Genomic DNA, 25,768 nt, shown 5'->3' with positions numbered 1-25,768 from the left:
ACTTATAGCTACCCTATAGGACAAAGTAGAACTGCCCCATAGAGTTTCCAAAGAGCACCTGGTGGATTCAAACTGCCGTCCCTTTACAAGGTATGATAAAAAAAAAAAAAATTTTTTTTTTTAGACAATGGTAAATACTGCTTCATGAAAAATTTATAATCAGTTATATATGTATTGACAATTTAATCTGTCCTCTGGCAACTCTTTATCTTCCTTTAAATTTTTTTTTCCCGAGGCACTTACCATTTAGCATACTAAATATTTTACTTATTTATTGTTTGATATTCTTTCATTAGAATGTAAACTCAATCGAGGCTAGGAGTTTTATCTATTTTATTCACTACTAAAAGACACAGTGCCTAGAACTGGCACACTATAAATGCCTGTCTTAGTCATCTAGTGCTGTTATAACAAAAATACCACAAGTGGATGACTTTAACAAAGAGAATTTTATTCTCTCATAGTCCAGTAGGGATGTGGCCTGAGTAAGGGTGTTACATCCCACCCTAATCCTCTTTGACATAAAATTACAATCACAAAATGGAAGACAACCATAGAATACCGGGAATCATGGCCTAACCAAGTTAATATATACATTTTGGGGGGATATAATTCAATCCATGAGAATGCTCAATGAATGTCTATTGAATGAATGGTGTTTGTATTTTACATTGGATCACGACGCAAAATTTATTATAAACTGAAGTGAAAATTATTTGAAAAAACACTAATCTAGATTCACAAAACCTGAACAAAATTGATTTCCAAAAAAAAGTGTATCAGTTGTAATTGAATGTAGTAGTAATGGAGTAGAAAATGTGCATGCATCCTAGTTGCAAGACATATATATATATAAAATGAAGTAAAATGAAATACAATCAATGATATTTAATGGTTATGTAAAAAATTCACACTGAAGAAGGAAGCAAGCCATGGTCCTGGCTTGCTCATCCTGAAGGGTGATAGTTATTTAAAAAGCGAGTCAAATTAACATACATGCAAATATTCTTATAGAATTCTTATTTTACAACTCACCTCATTTGACTTAAGACACGTATGTGTATATATACAGTAGTCAGTGCACCATCCAAGCAGATGCATACATACTTCTGTTAAAGAATTAAATATATACACTCAATACATTCACACAAATGCACACAAAGATTTCAGTTATGTACGTTCAAGTACACAGAACACACCTATTGATAACAGCATTCACGCTGCATAAGGAACACTGATCTTACCCAGCCCTAAAAAGGATTGCTAATAATTGTACCATTTACCACTCGGCTCAGAATGAAGTCTTTGCCATGTACTGAGAGAATACTGAGAACTAAGGAGGTCACCAACCAGGAAGGAGGCAGATGTTCTTTATAGCCTAGCGCACTCTGGATGTCTCCTGCACAACAATGACCCTGATGGCCACTGAGAATATCATGGGAAACAGAACCCACACACATGATCATTAAGACACACAACAGAGCTCCACTACCTGTCATCTGTCCCTAACATGGCTCTCACAGCAGATTAGAAGGGCAACAAATTGAGGTTTGGAGGAAGTGCGGAACATCAAAGGGCTTTGCAAGGGTCTCTTTTCTGCAATCGTACTTCAGTACTTAGGGCATGGCAGCCTTTCCAGAATGTGATGAAAGTTACAGACCCTGTATAGATCACCCAGAAATATAATTTCTCATAGGTATTTAGTAGTTCATAAATGCCTGGCAGTTAAACTTTGATCTTAGAAACAGTGTTGAAGATGGCAGAATGTCACTTCCCTAGCTATACTCCTCTGCAACTTCAGAGGGGAGAAACCCCAAGGGGGATGAACAATTGAAAGGAGTAGCTAGACATTAAGCACGGCATAATTTTCTTCCATCTCTCCATTTTAGTTATATACACAGTCAGACTGTCACTCTAATACTCTGGTCACCCAGATGGCTGGTTGTAGAGTTTACTGCTTTAGAGTTGTACAAAGGTTACAAGATCTATAAAGTACACTAATTGGCCCATCTTGACCAATTTTTCTTCCTGGAACAATCAATGAACATATCATTCTATCATATCAGAAACATATCATTCTATCCAGCCTAAGTGCCCGTTATTTGGTCACAAAACAAGGTATAACACCAGATAAATATGGAGAAAGAGTACTAAGCAGACAAAAGCAAGTCAAGTGGAATCTGAAATCAGTGACAAGTTGCTTAGCAAATATAAGAAAAATTATGTTACAAGGTCAACACTGTGTGGAAGGATTGATGAAACAGTTTAATTTAAAGCATACTTTTACTGCAAGGTTAAATGGCACTTTCCTGTGTTGATACACTGACAGATCAAGGAAGCAGAAACATGTTTCTTTCAAATAAAAGAATAACAGACAATACTTATGCTCATAATATGGAAACTTATACGAGGCAGAAAATTGATCAGCCATTCTTATTTCAATGAACCCCCAAACTGCTACATCATTTATGAACAATTATAAAAGTATACTTCTGTACTGATTAAGTTGCTTTAACCAACTTAAATAATAAGGAAAACTTAATTATATTACATTTAGAAAAAGCCTAAAACAGCAGCACAAGGTTGACTATTTCAACAGATCAATGGCATACTTCATCCAAGTTCTTTCCATCTTTCTCTTCTGTTATCCTCAGGTTCAAAAAGTGCAAACAAGAATCATATCCAGTAAAGAAAACGACTTGTGTCTCTCTTTATCAATAAGGTAACCTACTTACGTGTCTTCACACCTCCTCCAGATTACTCACCAAATGCCAAGCCAATCACTGATAAGAAGAATGGGATTGTCAAGTTTAATTCTGACCAATGGTTCTCAAAGTGTGGTCTGGGAATCCCTGGGGTCCTTAAAACTCCTTTAGGACCTTACTTTCATAAAAATGTTGTTATTACCTGCTGCTGAGTAAGCTGGCTGCTGACTCATGGTGACCCCGTGCACACTGGAATAAAACCAATGTGACTCACAGGGTTTTGTACTGACAGGTTTCTGGAAGTGGATCTGCAGGCCTTTCTTGCTAGTCTGTCCTAGTCTGGAAGTGCTACTGAAACCCGTTTAGCATCACAGCAACACCCAAGCCTCCACTGACAGATGAGTGGTGGCTGAGCTTGAGGTGCTGTGGCCAGGGATTGAACCCAGGTCTCCCACAGGAGGTTGAGAATTCTGTCACTGAATCACCATTGCTCTCATTGTTCACAATAATACTACGGTGTTACCTGCATTTTCCCTCTCAATCAATCATGAGTGTACACTGAGTTATACAGAACAGAGAAACAGAAAGAGTGTAGCTGTCTGCTACTCAGCCAGACAAGAGAGGTTTGCAAAAATGTAAAGTAACATCAATGTTCTAAATTTTGTTTCCAAAAAATTTTTTCATTAAAATTAATTTTAACAATGGGTTTACAATTTTTATTTCCACATAAATAAATGTTTAAAATTTTCTAATATGGCAAACTTCAACAGATATAACCCACATCAAGAAAAGTCTGTTGGGGCCCTCAATAATTTTTAGGAGCGTAAAGTGGTATTGAGACCAGGAAGTTTGAGAACTAATGAACTAAACCAGTGGTCAGCAAACTATGGCCTGTGGGGCAAATCTGGTCTGCCAGCTGTTTTGTAAATAAGGTTTTACTGGAACATAGCTACGCACATTTACATGGTGTCCATGACACCATTTAAGAAAGCACGGCTGGAAGGTCTAAAATATTCCCTATCTGATTCTCTACAGAAAAGGCTTGCCGACACCTAAGATCTGGGTAAAGGGCCACCAAACCAAATTAGATGTGCTAAGATTTTGGAATCGCCTATCAATTTGTTGCAGGGTAATTTTTACAAATAATCCTCACGGTAACGAACATTACTTTCTTTTCAGAAGAGGCACAAAGAGCTTAAGTACTTGCTCCCGGTCACACCGCTGTTAGGTTGAGGGAACTGGTATTTGTCCCTAGAAATCTCCCTTGAGTCTATACAACCAGATCACCATGCTGCATTTACTAGAGAGACAGGGGCAAAGTGGACTCTACAGCATCTCCTACTACCTGCAAGGGAAAACAGTTCCTGCATTACACAGTACTTGACTATGCGCCTTTACACTAACATGATAAAGTTAGTACAGTTATAGCTAACTTGATATACCACTGAACTATAACAAGAGTATGATCAATTACCATATTTTCTTCACAAACACCCCCTTTTAATGGGGAGAATGCAATATGTACTACTTTTCACAACTACTTTCTTAATTATTGACACTGATTTTTACTGTTAGTAATTGTGTACCTGACTGCATATTTTAAATATCCTTTGACAATGAGGTAACTAATTGTTAACTTTACAAAAACATTGTTTCACTTTTTTATTAAAGCGAAGTTCAGTAACAACTGTCACAAACATTTACAAACACAAATAAATAGGATAAAAGAAATAGGTATGGTACTTTAAACATTCAGAGGCTAATCTACATAAAACATATATTGTACTCTTAGGATATAGTGAGGCATTATTTATATCCAGCTTGGAAAACCTTGATATCATGTAATATAGTATGCCACCATTACACTGTCAATAGGAGTCCCACTCTGGTACTATTCTATTCCTCCTCCAGCCTTAACCCTTCTCACGTAGTAAAAAGTCTCTGAGGGCCCAGATCCCTCTCTGTGTACACGGGGTCCTTTGTTTTCCCAGGCCAACAGCCCTAAGACCTCGTCTAACGTGGTATGACCCTGTTCTGGAGGGAACCTACTTAGAGTTTGAAGAAAATTTATGCTGAAGGCTAACGTGACCATATGTGTACATTCAAGGCACCTCATAGTCTGTGGTAAACCACTGGTGGGAAGAGAAAGAGGGCAATGGTGCTTTAGGCTAGATTTCCTCATGCAGACAATATCTTGTTCAATTTTGTTATTTTAATTATAATTTCAATATTCAGTTAGCTTTGTGGCCTCATGTAAACTTTTGTTATAAGCCCCACAAACACTGGGGATGGACCTGCTGTTATAATCACTGCTAAACTAGGGATACATATTCTGTATTAACAATTAATTTCCATTATTCATGTAAAACACAAGAACAGTTTATATTACGTGCCAAATGTACATACATAAATCCTATGTACTTGGGGATATTTCACACACGCATTTAGCACTATTGCCCTCGTTATTCAATTAATCTGTGCATTTAAAAAGCTCCATACTCAAATGGTTGCCAGGGGTCAGCATTGGGAAAAGGGTGTCATTATTAAGGAGTAACAAGGGGGAGTTTTTTTTTGATGGCATCCTTAGTCCTTTGGAATTCTGACAGAATTACAGATCCCAGATTCCTGTTTGGTTCTGTATTCTGATCGTGTTGATAGTCACTGAAATTACGTATGATAAAGTTTTATAATGTACGAGTATGCTCACACACAAACACACCCCATATACAGTGCATGTAAAAACTGGTGAAACCTAAATAAGGTCTGTATCTGAGTTTGTAGTGTGGTTGTTGTTGCTGTGGTTATTTGGCGTCAATTAGATTCATTGTGGGGACCCTGTATGTTACTGATATCAATTTCTTGTTTTTGAGAATATACTAAGATTACGTAAGATATGATCATATCTTAAAAGAAGCTTGGTGTCTTAGTTACCTGGTGCTGCTATAACAGAAATACCACAAGTGAGTGGATTTAACACACAGAAATTTACTTTCTCAGTTTAGGAGGCTAAAAGTCTGAATTACGGCACCAGCTCTAGTGGAAGGCTTTCTCTCTGTTGACTCTGGGGGAAGGTCCATATTTCCTGGGTTTGGTGATCTGTGTATGGTATGGCAGCTATCTTGCCCTGTCACTGCTTACTCACTTGCTTGTTTAATCTCTTTTGTATCTCAGAAGAGACTGACTTCAAACACATCCTACACTAATACCGTCTCATTAATGTAACAACAACAAAAAAATGCCATCCCAAATGGGATTATAACCCCAGGTACAGGGATTAGGATTTATAACACATATTTTGGGGTGACACAATTCAATCTATAAAAATCTACCCTTTAGCCCTCCCCGCAAATTCACGTCCTTCCCACATACAAAATACATTAATCTCATCGCATCGTCCTAAAAATCTTAAGTCAACTCCAAGTCTAAAATCTTATCTTCTGAATCATCTACATCAAACATGGGTGACACTTTAGGCATATTCAGTGCTGCGGCAAAATGCCTCTTCATCTTTGAACCTGTGAAATCTAGAATACAAGTTATCTGCTTCCATAGTCAACGAGGGAAAAGCCAACATTTTGTCTTAGGCTGAGTTCTCTAGAACAGCAAAACCAGTGACGTATATATGTATATATACACACACGTAGAAAGATTTATGACAAGGAAATAGCTCACTCAGTTGTAAAGGCTGGAAAGTACCAGGTCTGTGGGTAGGGCATCAGGCTAGAGGCTTCTTCTGACTTACGTAGCTGCAAGGGCTGAAAAACCCAAAATCGGCAGGTCAGACGGCAGGCTGCTGGCTCATGGGCTGCAGAGGCTGATGAATTCAAGATCAGCAGGTAAGAAGGCAGGCTGTTGGCTCAAGTCCCAAGAACCTAAGGTCAGATGATGACCAGCCAAATGAAGGATCCAAAGCAAGCAAAAGCCAGTGAGCTTTGCCAGAAAGTCCATGTGTATTGGATGCAGATCACTTATCCAAGAAAACTCCCTTTTAACTGACTGGCTGCTCATAGCAGATCTCATCATGGAGATAATTACATTATATCAAATCTCATCAGGGAAGTGACTATGTCATTACATAACTGCTCAACTACATCATAACTGCCAAACCACTGAGAATCATGGTCCAGGCAAGTTGATACACAATCTTAACCATCACACACTTCTATTACAAATGGAAGAAATTGGAGGGCAAAAGGGTAACAAGCACTAGGCAAGTCCAAAACCCAACGGAACAAATTACATTAGCTCTCAAGGCCTGAAAATCACCCTCTTCTCCAGGACCATCTGGGCAATGGCTCCTACCCTCCACACTTTGGGTGTTGGCCATGCTCTCCGTATTCTGGGTGGAGGCCCTTTGGCCCAAGGCTTCAGCCCTGCCTTCCAAACACACAGGGATGGCAACTCTGCTCTCTTGGCTTTGGATGGTCCCGTTCACCTAGTCCACCTGAGTGGCAACCCCACCCCCTCCTTCCCTGGGACCCCCATTCTTCTGCCTCTTGGGCACAGCAGCCCCACCCCTCAGGTTTGGGCAGTGGCACCATCCTCTTGGCCAAACTGACTGGGAGCCCCACACTCTGGAGCTGATGTGATTCTCTGAAATCTAGGAGACTGTGGCTCCACTCTTTGAGATCTAGGAACCGTGGCTCCAGCCTCTGAAACCAAGATACCCCTGTTTCTCATGCTCCTTCCAATAGTTCTCCTATCTCCAAGCTTCTCCAGGCATGGAGGACAACAGGTGCAGCTCCTTTGGCCTGTTTCCTCCCTACAGAATTCTAAGAGGCAGACAGCTTTCTTTTGTTTCATCCTTTCTCTGTCCCTGTCAGTTTGAGATGATGGGTTTTCTGCTGTAGTACTTGGTTAGGCTCATCAGTCACAGGCTTAATTTCTTCAACAAAAGATTTTATAGCCACATCCTTGGTGAAAATTCCAGGACACGCGTCCTTAGTTTATACAACAGAATTTTCTAAATCTTTAAGCTTTGTTCTCACTTTGCATAGTTCATTATTAACTCCATCTCTTTCTCTCTTTCATCTCACATTTTACTACAGGCAGCAAGAAGAAACCACATGGCCCTTTTAAGATCTTGCTTAGACATCTTAGCCAGATATCCAGGTTCATCACTTACAAGTTCTACCTTCCATCAAACATCTGAACATAATTTAGACAAGTTCTTTGCCACTGCATAAAAAGCATTACTTTCTCTCCAATTACCAATCGCATGTTTACCACTTCTCTGTATATAAAGTCTCACCAAAAGCATATTCAACATTTCTAGCAACATCCTATTCATGACAGTTCTCACCACAGTTCTTTCTTAGCCCTCACGAGAATTGTCTTTGATGGACATAATTCTATCAACAGTCTCTCTTTGAGGCAATCTAGGGCTTTACAATGAAAACATCAAAATTCCTCCTGCCTCTATCCATTACCCAATTGCCAAACCATTTCCACATTTTAGGTATTTATTAGAGCAGCACTCCCACTTCTTGGCCAAATTCTGTTTAGTTATCTAGTACTGCTGTAACAGAAATACAAGTGAACGGCTTTAACACACTGAAATTTATTATCTCACAGTTTAGGAGACTGTAAGTCCAAATTCAGGGTGCTAGCTCTAAAGGAAGGCTTTCTCTCTCTTGGCTCTGGGGGAAGGTCCTTATTCCTTGGCTCCTGGTGATCTTCATGTGGCTTACTCACTCACTTGTTTAATCTCTTTTATATCTCAAAAGAGACTGAGTTAAGACACACCCTATACTAATACTGTCTCATTAACATAACAAAACCTATTCCAAAATGAGATTATAACCACAGGTACAGGGGTTAGGATTTACAACACATATTTTAGGGGGGCACAATTCAATCCATAGCACTTTGGCCAAAGGTACAAAAGAATTCTCTGTAATATTTTTTCAATTTCCTGTGAGTCTTAAACAATCTCTAAAAAGAAAAAAAAAATTTAAGCTTCACATTCCACAACTAATATCTATAAATCACTATTCGTTATGTTTTCAAAAGACAATTATGGTATCAAATCTGGAACCCAACTTCTAATATTACATTATTTCCAAAGTAAATTTTTAAATATTTTTTGACAGATTTCTCAATACAAATTGACTTAACCTAGTTTGCATTTTTACAAGTAACTTACACAAATTCAAACTTCCTGCAAAGTTTTATGCCAGTGTCAATGAAATGTCACCTCTATACAAAGGCTGTCCTATATTTGTTGCAATCTATGGGTTTCTCCCCTAACATTACTTTGAAGTAAAATAAGGCCAGTTTGTGGGTGAAGGTTACTGAACATTCAGAATGTCGGTAAAGCTTTCTCCAGTATGAATTCTCTTAAGTTTAGTGGGGGATAACTTCTGGCTGAACATTCTATTTCTCATAGCTTTTTCTCCTGTGTGAGTTCGCTGATGTACAATGAGATTTGACTTCTGAGAGAAGGTTTTTCCGCATGTGTTACACTCATAGGGTTTTTCTCCTGTGTGTGATCTCTGATGTTTAGTAAGGTCTGACTTACGGTAGAAAATTTTACCACATTGATTACATTGACAAGATTTCTCTCCTGTGTGAGCTCTTTGATGTACTGTGAGGGATGACTTGTGACTGAAGGACTTCCCACATTCATTACATTCATAAGGTTTCTCCCCTGTGTGCTTTCTCTGATGTAAAATAAGTCCTGACTTGACACAAAAAGATTTTCCACATTCATTACATTTATAGGGCTTTTCTTCTGTATGAGTTCGTTGATGTACAATTAGAGCTGACTTATGGCAAAAAGCTTTCCCACAGTCATTACATTCATAGGGTTTCTCCCCTATGTGAATTCTCTGATGCTGAGTGAGCTGTGACTTCTGGCAGAAAGTTTTTCCACATTCATTGCATTCATAGGGTTTCTCCCCTGTATGTGTTCGATTGTGTTTGGTGAGGTATGATTTATTGTAAAAGATTTTCCCACATTCGTTACATTCAAAAGGTTTGTCCCCTGTGTGTGTCCTATAATGTTGGGAAAGGGTTGACTTATGGCTGAAGAATTTCCCACATTCAGGACAGGCAAAGGGCTTCTCCCCTGTGTGAGTTCTCCGATGTACTGTGAGGTCTGACTTCAAGCAGAAGGTTTTCCCACATTCGTAACATTCATAAGGTTTCAACCCTGTATGAATTATCTGATGCCTGGTAAGTACTGACTTGTGGTAGAAAGTTTTTCCACAAACATTACATTCATAGGGTTTATCTCCTATGTGAGTTCTCTGATGCTGTGAAAGATGTGACTTTTGACAGAATGATTTCCCACATTTAGGACATTCAAAGGGTTTTTCACCGGTGTGAATTCTCTGATGTACTATGAGATGTGAATTCATACAGAAGGATTTCCCACATTCGTAACATTCATAGGGTTTCAACCCTGTGTGTGTTCTCTGATGTTTAGTGAGGTCTGATTTCTGGTAAAAAGTTTTCCCACATACATTACATTGATAGGGTTTCTCCCCTGTATGTGTTCTCTGGTGTAATGTGAGGGCTGATTTGTGGCTGAAAGCCTTCTCACATTCACTGCATTCATGGGGTTTCTCCCCTGTGTGTGATCTCTGATGTTTAATGAGATTTGACTTCTCCCAGAAAGTTTTTCCACATTCATTACATTCAAAGCGCTTCTCTCCTGTGTGTATCCTCTGATGTCGAGTAAGATGTGACTTCTCCCAGAAAGCTTTCCCACATTCTTTACATTCAAAGTGTTTCTCTCCCTTATGAGTTTTCTGAAGTTGTGAGAGGTATAACTTCCTCCTGAAATTATTCCCACTTGCGTTACATTCATAGGATTTCGTATGTATTCCATGATGTTTCAAAAGGCTTGACTTCATACCTAAGGATTTCCCACAATCACTAAATTCACAGTGATTCTCTCTTGAGGGATCTATCTGATGGAACAAGAGGGATGAGTTATCACAGAAAGTTCTTCCACATTCATTGTATTCATAGTTATTCCCTTCTGTGTTTTCTCTCTTTTGTGTATTGAATAAGACCTTTTCATGGAAGAGTTCCTGACAAATGTTATACTCAAAATTTTGCTCTAAAGTTTGATTCTTCTGTTGCTGCATACTGTCTTCACTAGGACTAAGGGTTTTACCATTTTGAAAAACTTCACTTTTCTCTCCAGTGTGAGTTTTCTCATGCTTAATATTAAATAACAACTTTCCACAGGCATTAAATTCGTCAGGCTTTTTTTTTAAATAGTTTTTCTTACTAATTACTAATTCTGAAATATAGTTTGAACTCACTCCATGTAAGTCATACTGACAGAGTATTTTTCTGGGAGGAAAAGAATTTGTGTCCAAGGTAAGTGGATTTCCTATTACATTACCTCGTCCCTTAGACAGTGTTTTGTTACTGATGAATATAACTTGCCACAAATGTTTATCTTGATTTTCTTTGCTCCTCTTTTTCAGGTTATCAGCTTTCCAGATTTCTAGAAATAAGAAAAGAATCTTACCATGTAAGTAATAACACATTTCTTAGGGAATGGGACTTCTATGCAAATGTCCTATGTTGCAGCTGACTCTTTGGTTTCTTGTTCAGTCTTCATGAATGAAAATATTACCAAGTACATATTTTTCTTATGTACTTGGTTTCACAAAATATAAACAAGTGGCCTGGCATACAGGGAAAAGGGAGAAGAAACTGGCTACTAGAACACATACATTTGGTTTCCAACTGTATTTAGGCAATTGCCTAAATCTCCATCTCTCCATGCATCCTCCAAAAAACTATGAAGATCAAAAGCAAATTAAATTCCCTACAGTAACTTAAGGAGCTCTGGTGGCACAGTGATTAACAGATCAGCTGCTAACCAAAAGGCTGGCAGTTCAAATCCATTAGTTGCTCCTTGGAAACTCTGTGGGGCAAGCTCTACTTTGTCCTGTAGGGTCGCTATGAGCCAGAATCAACTCAATGGTAATGGGTTTGGTCTAGTTTATTGCAACACATTGACATTAGCATAACTAGGAGATACAACCTCATAACTTTAACATAACTAGGAATCAGAGAATACTTCTAACTTCAAATCACTACACAGGGAAATAAATACTCCAAAATAGCAGAAACAGCTTTAAAGCCCATGTGTGGACAATCAGTTGGAGACTGTGGTGGCCACCTGGGAAAGAGGAGGGAAACAAAGACAGCCTAGGAATGATGTAACACAAATAAAACCACTTCTGGAAAGGGAAAATCCCATCCTGAATGTGAAAATACTGAGAATACTGAGAGTTCTAGTAGATCAGAGCTCAGGCTTCTGGGAAAATAAAAAGGAGGGACATGAAGTATATGGCAAATAGAAAAGGGCTGACCAAAGTCAAGAAAGAAATTATAGAAAAGGCCAAAAGGATCTTAGAAAACAGAAATTAAATTACAAAAAGTAGAAAGAGAAAATAGACTTCACTGAAGTTTTAATAAACAATATTGAGAAAGGGCATGAATACAGACAAAATGACAAAAAGACTAAAAAATTCAATCAGAAAGTTGTGGATAATGAAAATAAGAAGAAAAAAACCACTGTGAATAATTTAGAGTTCCTGAAGAGGAAAAACAAAACAGTGGGATTAATCTAAAATTAAAAACTATAATCTAAGAAATCTTTCCAGAAATAAAAGCTGTGATTTCACATATCCGGAAGGATCAAAATGAACTTGGGTAAACTGACCTGAAACAGTCAGCTACAAGATATACCTTAGTATAAACTACTAGACCTTAAGAATGAAAAAAAAAAAGTCCTTTGGGCAAAAAGACCAACTCATGACAAACAGAAACACAGGTTTGGCATTAGATGTGACAACAACATACAAAGTTAAGGTTCAGTCCAGTGACATTTTCTAGAAATTCAAATGGGAGTCAGGGATTTAATCCAGACCCATTACCCTTTTGAGTTATTAAGGCTATAGAAAAAAAAAAAAAACAGTTTAGATGAACAGAGCTAACTGTAATCATGAAACCTATTAGAGAAGCTTCAAGCAATTACAATATGAAACATTCATTAAATGTAAATATAGAATAGAGACCAAACATCATATTCATGTGAAAAAGGCTGAAAAGTTTTGTTACATATTTACTACAATAAAAATAGAGAGCAAACATTTAGAAATTTTCACAGCAATCTTAAAACAGCTTAAATGAAGTATAACTGACGAACACTAAACTTCATGTTTAAACTGTTTAATTGGGTAAGTTCTGACTTAAGTATAAAACCATGAAAATCAAGGTAAGAAATTCATCATCCCCCAAAGTTTTCCTAGTGCCCTTTTGTAATCAGTCTCCCCTGTCACAGTTTTGGCCCCCCACCTCCTCCAACCTCAGTCAACCACTAATCTGCTGTATACATATAGATATTAGCTTGCACTTTTGAGAATTTTAAATGAATTCATGATAGTGTGTATTCTTTTTTCTGGACTCCTTCATTCATCGTCATTATTCTGAGATTCTTCCATATTAATATATGTACCAACAGCTCATTTCATTTTATTGGTGAATAGAAGACCACTGAATGGATACACAAATTTTTGCTTGTGTAATCATCTGTTGATAGAGATTTGAGCTGTCTTCAATTTTCAGCTATTATGAATAATGCTGCTATGAAAATTCATGTACAAACCTTCGTACTTATCGTTAGCATGGCTGGGTCATATGGTACGTGTATAGTTAATTTCTTAAAAAACTGCAAAACTGTTTTCTAAAGTGGCTGTGCAACTTACATTCCAACAGCTGGGTAGACAGTTCCAGCTCCTCCATATCCTTGTCAGCACTAGTTATGGTCAACATTTTTTTATTTTAGCTATTGTAAGAGAAATTTTGTTGTGGTTTTGTTTCCTTTTCCTAGTGACAATGATGTTGAGTATTTTTTCATGTGACTTATTTGGTATATACTTTCTAAAGTGGGTATTCAAGCCTATTAACTATTTCTGAGGGGGCTGTTCATTTTCTTATTTAGTTTTGTAAGTTCTTCAAAAATATGTTTTGGGTAAAAACACTATCAGATACAGGCTTTGCAAATATTTCCTTCCCGTTTGTTGCTTGACTTTTAATTTCCTCTAGAGTTTCTTTTTGAAAAGATCAGATCTCACAAGTTGAAAGGACAGTGTCCTTCAGACCAACAGCTCATGCAGCACTTCATTCTCTGACTGTAGCCACCTGGAGCTAGTTTGGATCTCACAAGTTAAAAGAACACTGTCCTTCAGACTGCCAAATAGGCAGATGCCAGCTACAAGTTTGCAAGCCCACAAACACTCTAACTTCTGACTTGGTGGCTACAGATTCAGCAATTTCCCTCTACTCCTTCAGAACACCAGATGCAAGTTCAGGAGTCACCCCTCCCGCCTTGATCTGCTGGCTCCCACTTACTACTTTGGGTTCGATAATTCACTGGAACAACCAGAACTCATGCAAAGTGCTATACTTACAATTATAGAAACTAATTGTAGGAAAAAAGGATACAAATGAGCAGACACACAGGGTGAGGTCTGGGAGGGTTACCAGCATGGGGCTTTCGTGTCCGAAAAAGGAACACAGTACCCTCTAACATGCATGGGTATCTTTCACCAATTAGGCAGCTCATGAAACTTCCATATTCAGAGCTTTTACTGGGTGTCTCGTGCAATGCAAACTCAAGCCCTTCTCCCCTGAGGTCAGTAAATACTATGAGGTGATCACGAGCTATTACGCAGCATATCTTTTGGGCTGGCCAGCCCCCACCACAGAGTCACCTCATCACCTCACTGGTATAACCTATTAGTTAGGTATGGTCTGGAGTCCTTATCAAAGACACTCAAGTTCCAAGGTATTTTTAAAGATCATCTCTCAGAAACTACAGGCAAAGCCAAATTCTTTGGGTAAGGTTAAATTCTAAACACTACAACATCAAACCAAATTTGAGCGTGACCACATAAATATGTAACTTCTCTGGATTGGTCTTTTCAACTCACTATAATACCTTAAGATTTATCCAAGTTGTTACATGTATAAACAGTTTGTTCTTTTGTAATACTGAGAAGCATTCCATGGTATAGACACACTACAGTTTGTTTAGCAATTCATCATTTGAAGGACATTGAGACTGCTTCCATTGAGCTATTATTCATAAAGCTGCAATGAACATGTACCTGTTTTTTAGAACTTAAATTTTCATTTGTCAAGGACAAATGCCAGTGAATGCAATTGGTGAGTCATATCCTAAGTCCACTTTTAACTTTAAAAGGAACTATTTTCCAAAGTTTCCATCAGTACCATATATGATCTAGTTTCTCCACAACCATACCAGCATTAGGTGTTATCACTACTCTTGATAAGGCAGGTCTTTTAGCAATAACTTCTCTGTTTTTTATCTTTAATCACCATTATTGAAAAATAACTTTGCTAAGTATAAGGTTATTGGTGTTTTTTTTGTTTTTGTTTTCATTCAGTCTTTTGAATATGGCATCCTAATGTCTTCTGGTCTTGTTTCTACTGCGAACTCAGTGTTAATCTTAGTGTGGCTCTCCTAAGCATGATGAATCATTTTTTCTTGACGCTTATAAGATTGTCTCTTAAACTTTCAACATTTTCATTATGATGCATCTAGGTGTAGATCTTTTTTCATTTATCCTTAGAGTTTGTTGGGCATCTTGGATGGATATGCTGGTGTTTTTCAACAAAGTTTAAAAGTTTTCAGTGATTTTTTTTTTTTTTTTTGAAGTTTTCCTGTGTGTTTCTCTTCTCTTGTTCTGGTACTCCCAATTATGTGCATGTTTATTCACATAACAGTATCCCACATTTCTTTGAGGTTTTGTTTTTTCACATTCTTTTTCCTTCTGTTCTTCAAATTACACAATCCATGTTAATCTATCTCCTAATTTGTTAATTCTTTCTCCTGTCAACTCAAATCTACCAATGATCACCAGAACTGAATTTTTAATTTTGGTTATTGTACTTCTCAACTACAGAATGTTCATTTGGTTCCTCCCCATAATTTTTCTTTACTAAAGTTTTCACTGTTACCATAAAAAAAAAGAAAAGAAAACCCACTGCTGTCAAGTCAATTCTGGCCCACAGCGACCTCACAGGTTCCAAGGCAGTAAATCTCTACAAAAGCAGACTGCCGCATCTTTCTCCCACAGAGCCGCTGGTGTTTTCAAACCTCTGTCTGACCTTTCAGTTAGCAGTCGATAGCTTTAACCACTGCGTCACCACAACTCATTATACTGTCTTTCAATTCTTTCAGAATTGTTTCCTCCAGTTCTTTGAAAATATTTATAATAGCTGCTTTGAAGACTGCTAAACCCAACTTCTGAGCCCACTTAAAGGGAGTTACTGTTGCCTGCTGCTATTCTCTTGTGTGGGTCACACTTTGTTATTTGTTTGCATATCTCAATTATCTATTGAACAATGGATGTTTCAGACAACATAATGTCAAATAGCTTCAAGGGCATTTGGTGAAAAGACTACCTTTTCTCCATTAAATTGCTTTTATATCTTAGTAAAAGATCAGTTTTGTGTATTTCCATAGATCTATGTCTGGGTTTTCTTTCACATTCTGTGTGTCTAGTCCTCTACCAATACCATGCTGTCTTGATTACCGTAGCTATAGCTGCCCTGGAGTCAACTCCAACGCATGGCAACCCCATGTATAGCAGAGTAGAACTTTGCTAAGTATGGTTTTTCAGTGGCTGATTTTTCTAAAGTAGTTGCCAGCCTTTCTTCCAGACTTCTGGTTGGCAGGCAAGTACACTACACATTTGTACCACCCAGGGACTCCAACTATATAGTAAGCCTTAACACTGGTTATAATGATTCCTACCACTTTACTTTTTTTTTTTTCAAAATTATTTTAGCTATTCTACTTCCTTTGCCTTCCCATACAAATTTTAAAATAAGTTGGCTTATGTCTACAAAAACCTTGCTGGGATTGTGACCAGAATTCCATTAAACCTATAGATCAATTTGCAGAGAACTGACATCTTTACCATGTTGAGTTTAAATCAATAAACAGAGTATGTGTTTTTCTTTATTTAGGTCTTCTTCAATTTCTTTTGTCATCACTCTGTAATTTCAGAATACCAGTTCTATACATCTTTCGCAATTATTTCATTTTCTATGGGATGACTGTAAGTGGTACTGTGTTTTTAATTTTGGTTTTCATATGTTCATTGCTCGTGTAGAGAAATGTGATCGATATTTCTGTGTTCATTTTGTATACTGAAACCTTGCTGAAATCGCTTATTAGTTCTAGGAAGCTTCTGTAGATTCCTTGGAATTTTTTATACATACAATCATGTCATTTCAAATAAGGACGATTTTATTTCTTCCTTTCCAATTAGGATGCTGTGTAGTTCTTTTCCTTACCTTATTGTGCTGGCTAGAACTTCAGTACAGTATTGAGTAAGAGTGGTGAGAGCAGATATCTTTGCCTTGTTACCAACCTTAGGCAAAAAGCATTGTCTTTTAACATTAAGTATGATGTTCCCTGGAGATTTTTTTATACATGCTCTTTTATCAAGTTGAGGAAATTTACTACTTCTAGTTCAGAATTTTTATCTTGCATGGGCTGGAAGATTTTATCAAATGTTTTTCCTATACCAACTGATACCAACATATAATTTTTTTAGCCTGCTGATATGGTGGATTACACTGATTGATTTTTCAAGTACTGAACCAGTCTCACATGATGTATAATTCTTTGTATACATGAATGGTTTTCATTTGCCAGTATTTTCTTTAGTAGTTTTTCCTACTAAATTTATGGAAGATAAAGGTTTGTAGTTCGTTGGAAGTTGTTTTGTTTCTTTTTGGTACTATCTTTGTATGATTTAGTATCAGGGACATTAAAAAATGCACTGGGATGCTCCTTCCTATTTAATTTTCTGGAAGATACTGTGTAAAATCATTTTTAATCCTTTGAATGTATGGTAGGGATTCTCTAGTGAAGACATCTGAGCTAGATTTCCTTTTTAGGAGCTTTTTAATTAAAATTCAATTTCTCTGTGTTGTTGCTGTTAGGTGCATTGAGTCAGTGCCGACTCATGGCGACCCTATAGAACAGAGTAGAACTGCCCCATAGGGTTTCCAAGGAGTGGCTAGTGGATTCAAGCTGCCAATCTTTTGGTTAGCAGCTATAGCTCTTAACCACTACACCACAAGGGCTTCCTCTATGTCTATAGGACCATTTGAATTACCTATATCATCTGTGAAGAATTGGTCCATTTCTTATAAAGTGTCAGATTTGTGAGCATAAAGTTGATGGTATCCCCTTATTATTCTTAAAGAATGCAGGATCTGATATTGGTGACTAGTCTTTATTTTTGGTCAATCTTGCGAGAAGTATACCAATGTTATTGATTATTTTCAAAGATCCAGCTTTTTATATTTCATTTTCTCTATTACATTTCTATTTCTGATTTTATCAATTTCGCTTTTACCTTTATTTTCTTCTTTCTGCTTCTTATAGTTAGGTGCTTTTGAGTTGGTTCTGACTCATAGTGACACTATGGACAACAGAATGAAACACTGTCCCATGCCACCCTCACAATCGTTGCTATGTTTGAGCCCATTGTTGCAGTCACTGTGTCAATCAATCTCCTTGAGGGTCTTCCTCTCTTTCACTGACTCTCCAGTTACCAAGCATGATAAACTGGTCCCTGCTGATAACATGTTCAAACTATGTGAAGACGAAGTCTCGCCCTCTTCGCTTTTAAGGAGAACTCCAGCTGTACTTCTTCCAAGACAGATTTATGTGTTCTTCTGGCAATCCTTGGTATAGTCCATATTCTTTGCCAACACCATAATTCAAAGGCATCAATTCTTCTTCAGTCTTACTTTTTCACTGTCCAGCTTTCACATGCATATGAAGTGACTTAAAATACCACGGTGCAACTTAGTATTCAAATTGACATCTTTGGTTTTTAAAACTTTAAAAAGGTCTTTTGCAGCAGATTTGCTCAATGCATTACGTTCTTTGATTTCTTAACTCCTGCTTCCAGGGGCACTGACTGTGAATCCAAATAAAATGAAATCCTTGACACCTTCAATATATTTTCTCCATTCATCATGATGTTGCTTACTGGTCCAATTGTGAGGTTTTTTGTTTTATGCTGAAGTCTAATCTGTACTGAAGACTGCAGTCTTTGATCTTCATCAGTAAGTGCTTCAAGTCCTCTTCACTTTCAGCAAGAAAGTTTTGTTATTTGCATATCGCAAGTTGTTGATAAGTCTTCCTTCAATCCTGATGCTGTGTTCTTCTTCATACAGTCCAGGTTCTTGGATTATTTGCTCAGCATACAGACGAAGTATGGCTAAAGGACACACCCCTGATGCACACCTTTCCTGTTTTTTTAAACCACGCAGCATCCCCTTGTTCTGTTTGAATGACTGCCTCTTGATCTATGTACAGGTTCCTCATGAGCACAATTAAGTGTCCTGGAATTCTCTTTCTGCTTACTGTGGGTTTATTTTTCACTCTGCTAGTATCTTGAGGTAGAAAGTTAATAATGGATTTGAAATCTTTCCTCTTTTCTGATGTTTGCATTTAGTACTATAAATTTCCCTATAAGCATTAACTGCCTCCCATGTATGGTGTATTATTATTCCCATTCAGTTCTATACATTTTTTATGAACTTAAGTCTGAGACTTCTTCATTTACTCAAGCACTATTGGAGTTGTCTTACTAAGTTTCCAAGTGTTTGGCTGTTTTCCTGTTATCTTTCTGTTATTGATTTCCTTATGGTTGGAGAACATACTCTGTATAATTTCAATTATTTTAAATTTGTTCAAGTTATGACCCAGGAAATGGTCTATCTTTCTAAATGTTCCATGTCATTTGAAAAGAACGTGTATTCTCTAGGGGTGGGAGGAGTGTTCTACAAATGTCAATTTGATCCCGTTGGTTGATAGTGCTGTTCGGTTCTTCTATATCTGTGCTGACTTTCTGTGCAGAAGTTGTATCAATTGCTGACAGTGAGGTGAATTCCCCAACTATAATTGTGGGTTTGTCTATTTCTCTTTTCAGCTCTGTTAGTTTTTGTTTCAGGTACTTTGAGGTTCTTTTGTTTGGTGTGGCCACATTTAAGATCGCTGTCTTGTCTGTTTGATTGTTTTATCATTATATAAATGTTCCTCTTTGTTTCTAGCTATTTTCTTTGCTCTGGAATCTACTTTATCTGATACTAGTAGCACCATTCTTGCTCTGTTTTTATTAACGTTTACATCATGTACGTTTTTCCACTCTTTATCAACTTACCTAAGGAGTCCTAGTGGCATAGTGGTTAAGTGCTTGGCTGCTAATTGAAAGGTTGGTGGTTCGAACCCACCAGCCGCTCCAAAACAGACAGATGTGACAGTCTGCTTCCTTAAAGATTACAGCCTTGGAAACCCTATGGTGTAGTTCTACTCTGTCGCATAGGATTGCTGCTATGAGTCGGAATCAACTTGACAGCAACAGATCTTTTTAGGTATCAGCTACCTATATGAAGGTGGGTCAACTCAATATCAACTGGTTGGCTGATTGGTACTGTATTTGAAGCAGGTTTCTTGTAAAAAACACAAACAGGATTGTTGAATTCTGTTTGTTGTTTTTTAAATCCACTCTGCCAATTTGTATTTTAATTTTTGTATTCAGATCACATACACTTAAGGTAATTGATATACTAGGCTTAAGTCTATTTATTTATTTATTTTGCTTCCTCTGTTTCTGAATGAAAACTTAATATATGAATAAATCCCTGACAAAAACAGCAATGCAGAAAAATGGGGTAAGGTGGACAACTGCAATTGCTTAGAGAAAAACACAGAGTAATCAAGAAAAACAAACAGTAAAGATGAGATGGACAAAGACTGAATTATGGGCAGATGTAAGAAAGGTAAATATTTAAAAATATAAATCCTAATGAGAATGTTTTCGTGAGAGTGGTCTGGGAGGCATGATTTAGGAATCAGTATTCTTACTCACTTCCAAAGGTTAGGACCACTAAAGAGATACTCTTGAAAAATGTTTCAAAGTTGCCAACTCCTGAGTTAACCAGAGAAATAACATTCCCTAATGTTCATCTGTGCAGTACACAGTAACTCACCTGGGAAGCTCTGGCTTGGGAATTCTTCCTCCAATATCCACGGCTCCTCTCCTCGCTCCAGTCTGAAGATCACCTCTGGTTTGGTAACACAGTACCCTGTTAAAGAAAAACAGTTTAGGACTTTGACCATGGTGCCTAGACTTCAGGGCCTCTGAAGAAGGAGGAAGTTTCTGGAGCTGTACAATGAAGGTGCTATTGAAACATCCCAGTGGAAAGGTAAACACAAATATTTCCCTGGTGCCAAAAAGTGATCAATTGACACTGACTCCCGAATCCCAATTTTACCATTATCTCTAATATCTTTATGATCTTAAAATATCATTACCGTCTACAAAGTGTCCGTGTGTTTCAATAATTAAAAGAATAAATGAATACTATTTGGAATTACACACTAGGAAGACCTTACCCACTGAGATGAGGTTGCTGTAGTTCTCCAGCATCACGTCTCTATAAAGGGACCTCTGAGTAGGGTCCAGGTGCTGCCACTCCTCTTGGGTGAAGCCCACAATCACATCTTTAAGTGACACTGATCCCTGGAATTTCTGTTCAATCTGAAATGTTCAGAATTAGATAACACGTAAAAAAAAATAAAAAAAGGGAACTAATTCTTCCTATGATTACTGTTCACAGCTTACCAAAAATAATTTACAAAACACCAATTTTACTTTGTACATTGTGGAAAAAAGAAAAATATTAATAGAAATATTTTCTTAATATATTAAGTCAGTAATTCATGCTAAAAAAAAATTTTATCATGTCCTGGAACTATTTCAGTTGTTGGGAATACTAAGACAAAGTAATCCTGTATTAAAGGAGTTTATAACCTGGTAAGAAAACACATAACATACACAGCAATATGTTACAAGGGCTAAGGTGAAAATACATACAAGATAAACTTAAGTTATAATAAGGAGCAAAATAAGTTCTATTTTGGACTTCACTGGGGAAGTACAGCCGTGGATTAAGAGTAACACTGTGCTCTTCAAGAGCACAGGATGACGGCATAAGCAAAGGCATGGCCTGTAACACACATGGGAACTCAGGACAATAGCACTTGAGGAGTTGAGAATATGGCCTGGAGCTGTGATAAAAAAAGGGCCATGGAGGTACTCTGAGAAAGAATTATGGAGCAATTTTAGACCAATAATCTAAGTATTAATCACTCATCATTTTCAAGAGTGTTCTGAAGCACTAAAGAAGATATATATTTACAAATTATACAAATACACTATCTATATATATATTATGAATTTTAACTTTACTCTTATTTAAATTTTAAAATACAGAAGGGCAGCCTAATGCTTTATTAGACTGTAATAATCATTCTAGGTTCTAACCCCTCAATTCAGAGACAATAAGTAGGATGTGTACAGAGTGATTAAGGGAAAGTTTTTGAAAATACTACACTTCAAGTATCTGTTAAACATATAGAGGAAGATGTCCAAATGGATGGTTTTGGACATACTCTAGGATGCATGCCCCTATTTTAGGGATCACTGTTATGGAAAAAAGGAGAGCCAAAGAACAAATATGAATATATACTGGAATTATGTCACCAGATGCAGAAAAAATTCTCTTGAAAAAGTGAGGGAAAGGCCTTTTAGGGCAATGCAAAGCCACTTACATAAACCACTATAGTTGAAACTGAGATAAAAACAGGGCACTGATGATACTATGAGATATGCAGCAACAGAACAAACTCATCAATTCATTGAGCATAAGAAAGTATTTCCTCAGGCTATCTGCATGAACGGGTAATGGACTCACAAAGTGAGACTGAGAAATTAAGGTAAAAATAGACTGGGGCACAATGTTTTAGCAAGCTAGGACTTAAATATTCTGAATGTGAAACATAACACTGTAGGTATGCGATGAAAATAAAGATTTAAAAAATATTAATTTGGTGGCAGTTTAAGTCATCAAGAATGAATGAGAAGGATCTCTGAGAACTGAGAGACAAAAGAGATAAAATTATCAAGAAAGGAATCTGAGAGAAAAATACTTTCTAAACCAGCTTGCAGAGAAAGAAAAGGTCATGAAGACCATGAAAGAATTTTCTGAAAGGCAAAACAAAGAATGAATAGTTTTAAAAACTAACAAGTGACCCCATGAGCACATCAGCAGATGCAGAAAAGCATGACAAAAATTCTAGGCAAATTAGAAATGAAAAGGAATTCCTTAATTATGATAAAAGGTTCTTACAAACACCTAAAGCAAACATCACACTTAATAGTGGAAGTAGAAAGTGTTCACTTTAAAAGTAGGACAAAGATAAGAAGTCTGTCATCTATAATTTTATTTAACGTTTTTCCAAGGTTTTTAGTGCAATAAGGCAAAAAAAAAATCATGTACACATAAAGTCAAAATCAAGTACATTTTAGGAACTGGATACAAGTTCAATATAACAAATTTTATATATTTCATTTTAGCAAAATCAAAAATTTTTAATTTTTAAAAGTGAAATTAATGTTAAAAAATATGAAAATCTCTTTACAAAGAGAATTACCATGTTTTCACACAGGTAACACGTGCGTTCTATGTTTTTTTTTGCCAAACACGCCCTCCCCCTGCAAGGTATTTTCATAAGCGTGCCATGGAATGGTTGGCAAAAAACGTAGAACACAGGCATTATTTGCATAAAAATATGGTACAAAGTACTATCTAAGGAAATGAAAGAAGACCCAAATAAATAGAGAGATGTAACAGATTCCAGTATGGGAAAGCTCAATATTATAAATACATCAATTCTCTCACACTCATTTATTGATTCACAGCAATCTCAACCAAAATCCCAGCAGATACTGTCGGATATTAGACAACCTAATCATAAAATATGTGAAAATGCAAAGCGTTAACAACAGACAACATAGTCTTGAAGAAATAAAGCCAAGAGCCATATTATCATGTATCGAGAATTACTATAAATGTACAATCATACAGGCATAAGAATTTCAAATTCATGAATGGAACAGAGTCCAAAAAGAGACCAACGCCTATATGGTCGCTTAATCTATGACAAGGGTGACAAAAGGACAATCATTTCAAATAATGCTTGCTTAATTTAATTATAATGGGAAACCTTGGTGGCGTAGTGTGGTTAAGTGCTACAGCTGCTAACCGAAAGGTCGGCAGTTTGAATCTGCCAGGCGCTCCTTGGAAACTCTATCGGGCACTATTACTCTGTCCTATAGGGTCACTATGAGTCGGAATCGACTCGACGGCAGTGGGTTTTTTTTTTTTTAATTGTAATGACTACACATTGCTACCTTTAATGTATACTGAAATTAATCTCAGTTCCTAGATCTAAATTTGAAAGGTAAAATAATTTGTAGGAAAGAGTTCATGAACTTGGTATATGCAAACATTTCTTAAAGAGAACATAAACTATATTATTCACACTATATTAACACAAAATATTCATGCTAAATTAAAAACACATCTTTACCAAAAGACAAAAAAAAAAAACACAACCCACACAGAGAAGATATTCAGAATACATATCAAAGAACGTCTACCCCTACTATATAAAGAAATTCTAAAAACTAACGAGAAAAAAGAAAGGCAATCTCAATAGCAAAACTGGTAGCACACTGAACCTTTCAACATGTCAGAAGACACTCGGCAAAAATTTGAATAGGCAATTTGCAAATCAGAAAATCCAAATGGAATAACATTTCTAAAGAGCTAAATAAAAATACCACCAGAGAGTTCCATCTCTAGAAAAAATATTCTTCTAAAATGAGTATATTTTCCAAACAATAAAAGTTCCAAAAGCCTGTCAACAGCACTCTTGGACAACAAGAAATATTATAGTTTTTCAGCCTGAAAGAGATTGATAAGATGTATAAAATTGGGGGAAACAGTGAGAAAGAAAAAAGAATTTAAAGCAACAACAGTAGTATCTTTGGGAATTTATGGCACACATAAAGTACATCCCAACAATACACAAAAGCAGAAGAGAGGGGTACATGAAGTTAATTCCTTTAAAGTTACTGCACTGTCTGTGAAGTGGCAAAGTACTAACTTAGGTTAGACAAAAGTAAATTAAGAGTGCATACTGTAATATTTAAACACTAAAAAGACAAAATGGTATAATTAAAAAGTTATTAGAGAAAAACAAAGACAGAGGACAGACACTCCCTGACTTCAAGACTTACTATGAAGTGATCAAGGCAGTGTGTATTGATGATAGAACATACAAATGGATCAGTGGAACCAATAAACAGAGCCACATCAAAATAGTCAAATGATCTTTGACAAAGGAGCAAATGCAATTCAATGGAGAAAGGACAGCCTCTTCAACAAATGGTGCTGGAAGAACCTGACAGCCACATGCAAAAACAAATGAAGCTAGACACAGATATTACACCTTTCACAAAAACTAACTCAAAACAGATCACATATCTAAATGTTAAGTGCAAAACTGTACAACTTACACAAAATGGCAGAGTAGAAAGCTCTAGAGGTCAGTCTTTCCACCAAACAACTAAACTGGAAAGAGCAAGTAGAACCATTGGGCCTGGTAGTGAAGTGGTTAAGTGTTCGATTATTAACCAAAAGATTGGCAGTTTGAATCCACCAGCTGCTCCACTGAAACCCTATGGGGCAGTTCTACTCTGCCCTATACGATCACTGTGAGTTGGAATCGACTTGATCGCAACCGTTTTTTTTTCCGGGAACTCTGGAATTTGATCAGACAATTAAACCTACCAGAGAAGTACCAGATGAAGGGAATAAGACAGCAATCAGTAACCAAAAAGACTAATGAGAAAATTCTCCAATGTTCAGAAATTAACAGATACATTTCTAAACGAAAATCAGAAAAATACAACACATTTCAATTTTTGAGATACAACTAAAGCCACGCTTACAGTGAAATGTAGCCTTAAGTGAATATGTTAGAAAAGGCTAAGAAAAAAAATCAGGAAGTTCTTTTTCAGAAAAAGAACAAATTATACCCAAAGTAATAAGATGGAAGGACA

General features: G+C 36.9%; 1 protein-coding gene across 1 annotated transcript in view; it reads right to left on the bottom strand.

Moving 5' to 3' along the window:
* Positions 1-252: 252 nt before the first annotated feature.
* Positions 253-25,768, bottom strand: part of ZNF33B (zinc finger protein 33B) — an 82,700-nt gene continuing 57,184 nt past the window's right edge. Inside the window, exons 3-5 of the mRNA XM_023558561.2 lie at positions 21,193-21,337; positions 20,787-20,882; positions 253-11,169 (exon numbers count right to left, since the gene is read on the bottom strand). Of these exons, the coding sequence (XP_023414329.1) occupies positions 8,996-11,169; positions 20,787-20,882; positions 21,193-21,337 (2,415 nt within the window). The 3' untranslated portion in view covers positions 253-8,995. The remainder of the gene's footprint in view (positions 11,170-20,786; positions 20,883-21,192; positions 21,338-25,768) is intronic.

Source organism: Loxodonta africana, chromosome 8 (genome assembly GCF_030014295.1).
Source record: "Loxodonta africana isolate mLoxAfr1 chromosome 8, mLoxAfr1.hap2, whole genome shotgun sequence".
Lineage (NCBI taxonomy): Eukaryota > Metazoa > Chordata > Mammalia > Proboscidea > Elephantidae > Loxodonta > Loxodonta africana.
The sequence above is the reverse complement of the archived record's forward strand: the minus strand, read 5'-3'. Positions and strand labels throughout refer to the sequence as shown.